The 4,184-nt window shown below is 36.9% G+C and overlaps 1 protein-coding gene across 1 annotated transcript; it reads left to right on the forward strand.

Moving 5' to 3' along the window:
• The first annotated feature begins 749 nt into the window (after window positions 1–749).
• Window positions 750–3,560, forward strand: LOC112748547 (floral homeotic protein APETALA 2). The gene is given in 10 exon segments (XM_072217686.1): window positions 750–1,774; window positions 1,878–1,904; window positions 2,015–2,045; window positions 2,121–2,208; window positions 2,293–2,438; window positions 2,520–2,564; window positions 2,640–2,728; window positions 2,803–2,939; window positions 3,011–3,226; window positions 3,303–3,560. Coding segments are annotated over 10 exon segments (1,590 nt in total). The 5' UTR covers window positions 750–1,221.
• The last annotated feature ends 624 nt before the right edge of the window (window positions 3,561–4,184 follow it).

Here is a 4,184-nt window from a genome sequence, read left to right on the forward strand (position 1 = left end):
TAGATACTTAGATATAGAATTATAGACACCATAACAATAATCTATATTGATTTAATATTGAAGTCAACTAAATTTTACACTAATATATAAGGGTAATTGACAATAACATAATATTGTATATATTTTTCAATGAAGAAATGTTAATTTTTAATATATTTGATATATAAAAAGACACATACTATAATGAAAAAATGTCAAAAGCATATTTTCATACAAATATTTGTTTAAGAGTAATGTCATAAAACTATTTATTCCAAGGATCGAACTTTTGACTTTTCGGATCTAAAACTTTAATACAATGTCATGCAACCACTCATCCAAAAGCTTAAACTGATAGAAAAATATAACATTAATGATTATATTTCTAATACTCCCTAAATTTTCACTGTATGCAAATATTTTATTGACTCTCTATACTTTTTCTTTGTTTAATCACCCTTTACAAGTGTTGTTTATAAAAAAATAACAATTTAAAAAAATAGCAATACTTTTAGATAAAAATAGTATTTTTATAACATTGTAAAATCAGATGCTATAATTTATTATTTAATAATAAAAAAATATTTTTATACAAAAATAATTGTAATTTATAGAGTCTTAATTAAAATATTTACCTATAAAAAATATTTTATGAATACAAATTAAAAAAAAGCCTATATATGTGTATAAATATATTATTTAATTTATTTTTAAATAGAATTAAGATGGTTGAAATATATTTGTAGAAGAGTTATTATTAGCATATAGAAAAAGAGGAAGGAAGAGGGTGATAAGGAAAGCAAGGAAGGAAGTGATGGTTTCGGGTAAGGTTGCTGAAACTGGCCTCGTCTATGCTGTATTGGGCAGTTAAGGGAATACAAAGATCCTTCACCTTCTCCCTCTTTATTATTGCCCTTTTTCCCAACACCTACCCTTCTCTCTCGTCCTAGGTTTGATTTTTTCTTCTCTCTCTCTTCTTCTCATTCCCCTTCTTTCATCTTTCTTTCTTTCAGTTTCTCTCTCTTTCTCAATTAAAGTCCACACACACTCACTTGGGCCTTGGCTTGCATCCAAACCAGAGCAAGAAGAAACTGAGAGAGAGAGAGTACCATGAATCATAAATCTCCTTGTACTTTAATTTCGATATATTTTCTTTCTCTCGCTAATGCCTGAGGCTCTATCTATATAGTAGCTACCTGAAGGCTGAAACAAGTGTTCAAACTTGAAACAAGAAACGGAAGAATGTGGGATCTGAATGACTCTCCCGACCACAGAAAGGACTACGACTCTGAAGAAGCTTGTTCTTCACCCAAGACTACCACTACTTCCATGGACGATGACGTCAGAGGCAAGACCCTCCGATCTGCCTCCAATTCCAGCTCCTCTGCAGTCCTCCTAGAAGACGGATCCGAAGAAGACGAAGAACAAGCCAGCAGAACAACAACTACTCTCAACAACATCAACAGTAGCAGCAAGATATTCGGCTTCTCCGTCACCCCCATGGACGGTGACGACAACCCTCCCGTCACCCACCAGTTTTTCCCGGTGGAGGACTCCGGCTGTGGCGGAGGAGGAGGAGGAGGAGGAAGCTCGTCGTCGTCGTCGTTCCCTCGAGCTCACTGGGTTGGCGTGAAGTTCTGCCAATCGGAAGCAGTAGTTGGGGGCGGTGGGAAATCGGCGGCGGTGGAAGTCTCTCAGCCTATGAAGAAGAGCCGGAGAGGACCAAGGTCTCGGAGCTCACAGTATAGAGGAGTCACCTTTTACCGAAGAACGGGTCGTTGGGAATCTCATATTTGATCCGTCAGTTAGTTAGTTAGCATAGTAACAAACAAATAAATGCCTTCTTTCTTTTCCTTCATTATGTTTGATTCTCATACATGTTTGTCCTTCACGCTGCAGGGATTGTGGAAAACAAGTTTATCTGGGTAAGTACATGTATGTTTTTCTTTAATTTTATTATTATTTGAAATGATGATTTTTGAACGGTAACTGATGAAATAATTGGTTCTCTTTTGTCTGGGTAAAATTTGTGCAGGTGGATTTGACACCGCACATGCAGCTGCTCGGTGAGTGAGCGAGCCAGCCACCATATATATTTCTCTCTCCTCACCTTTCTTAATTCATTTTTCTGCTTTCGACAGTGCTTATGATAGAGCGGCAATTAAGTTCCGCGGAGTGGAGGCTGACATTAACTTCAACATAGAAGACTACGAAGAAGACTTGAAGCAGGTGATTCATCAATTAATTAATTCATTCATTTCATTTGCATCTCTATTCTCCTTATGGTGGTGTGTTGTGTAAAATAATAAATAGATGACGAATTTGACAAAGGAAGAATTTGTGCACGTGCTTCGGCGACAAAGCACTGGCTTTCCAAGAGGAAGTTCCAAATATAGAGGTGTTACCTTGCACAAGTGTGGAAGATGGGAGGCTCGTATGGGCCAATTTCTAGGCAAAAAGTATGCCCCCTCTTCCCCCCTTCTCCCCTTCAATTTCATCTATTTTGCTAAGCTACCCTCAATTTTATTTTATTTTATTAGGTACGTTTATCTGGGCCTCTTTGATACTGAGATTGAAGCTGCCAGGTATCTGCTTCTCTCAATTTTGTTATTCCCAATTTCAATTTAAATAAATGCATCATGCTAGGGTTTTGATTGTAGGGCTTATGACAAAGCAGCAATCAAATGCAATGGCAAAGAGGCCGTCACCAATTTTGATCCCAGCATCTATGAAAACGAGCTTAATTCTGGTAATTATAACATATATTTTCTTATTATAAACATTCTCGTTCTTAATTAATTAAATAAATATGTACCACGGCAGAATCGTCAGGAGGCAACGGTGCAGCAGATCACAATCTGGATCTAAGTTTGGGCAATCCAAGTTCAAAGCATAGCAGTAATCAAGCACTGGGGACAACGGATTGGCACAATGAGGGAGCCAACAATAACAAGCATAAGGTATTATTATTATGATACTAATTATATAAAGCGATTAATTTTATTCTGATTAGCACTATTATATATTTCAGCTGGTGAATATACTACCAAAACCATGTAGTAGTAGAAGCAACATAGAGCAGCATGGACAGCGTGAGAGTGAAGCCATGGCCCCAATGCCGCGGCTGCATCAAACTCAATTTCCGCTCTCAAACGAAATGCATAGATACGGTCCTTATTATAGATCCCATCATGCAGCTGGAGACACTCCGCATCAAATGCTACACGCGTTTCCACCAAATTTTCATGTTAGTATAGATACTTGAATTCGATTTGATTACATTGTGTTGTGTGAAAAACATGATGATGCATATATATGTGCAGTTTCCAAGCAGCAGCAAAGGAGGCCGAATTGGAAGCGAGCTTTCGCTGTCATCATCAATGAGCGATCAAGAACAACATGTACAGTGGCAAGCAGGAGCTGGAGGAGGGCCTCCACATTTGTTAGCAACTGCTGCTGCAGCATCATCAGGATTCCCGCCGCAGATTTTAACACCCTCCCAAGGTTGGATCCACAAAAATGGCTTCCACACTCTCATGAGACCCTCTTAATCCATCATTTCTTTTTCCACATTCAAATAATTAATTAATTATTTTAATTAATTAATCTCTTCCACCTCCTCCCTTTTTTTGTGAGCATATTTCTTATATTTATATTTATATATATGTACAAACAAATGGGTGCATTCTAGTCTCTATTGTTTTAGTAAGCCCATACAAAAACCATAACTTTACCATGGAGGTGAAAGAAGGGATAAAATGGAAAAAAAGGAAACCCAATTTGGGAATTCACTGGTCTTGCTCTGCCTCAGTCAAACTAACAAACCGACGCAAAAATCTTTTAACTCTAGATACTATAGATTCTGCCCTCTGACTCAAATTATTATCATCATTTATAAATATTATTTATATGTATATTTATTACATTGTTACTATTTTTATTTTTTTCCCTTGCGCTATGGTACATTTGTGACAGCACCTATTCGTTTCTTAATTTGGGATGTATTGCTATCACACACACATGGTTTTGTCAATTTGTTCCTTGTTTGTGTTGGGGATCGGATAGGGTTAGGCGTTTGATAACTTTGCTAAGGTAAGATGCTAGGTTTGGTTCCTTAATAGGGCAATGCTTGTTTTTTTGACAAAAAAACGTTGCCACAAAATTCCTAGCTATAATTGCTTTTTGCTTATTGCTTATATAATGAT

The sequence above is a fragment of the Arachis hypogaea genome, chromosome 15, assembly GCF_003086295.3.
Source record: "Arachis hypogaea cultivar Tifrunner chromosome 15, arahy.Tifrunner.gnm2.J5K5, whole genome shotgun sequence".
Classification (NCBI taxonomy): Eukaryota; Viridiplantae; Streptophyta; class Magnoliopsida; order Fabales; family Fabaceae; genus Arachis; species Arachis hypogaea.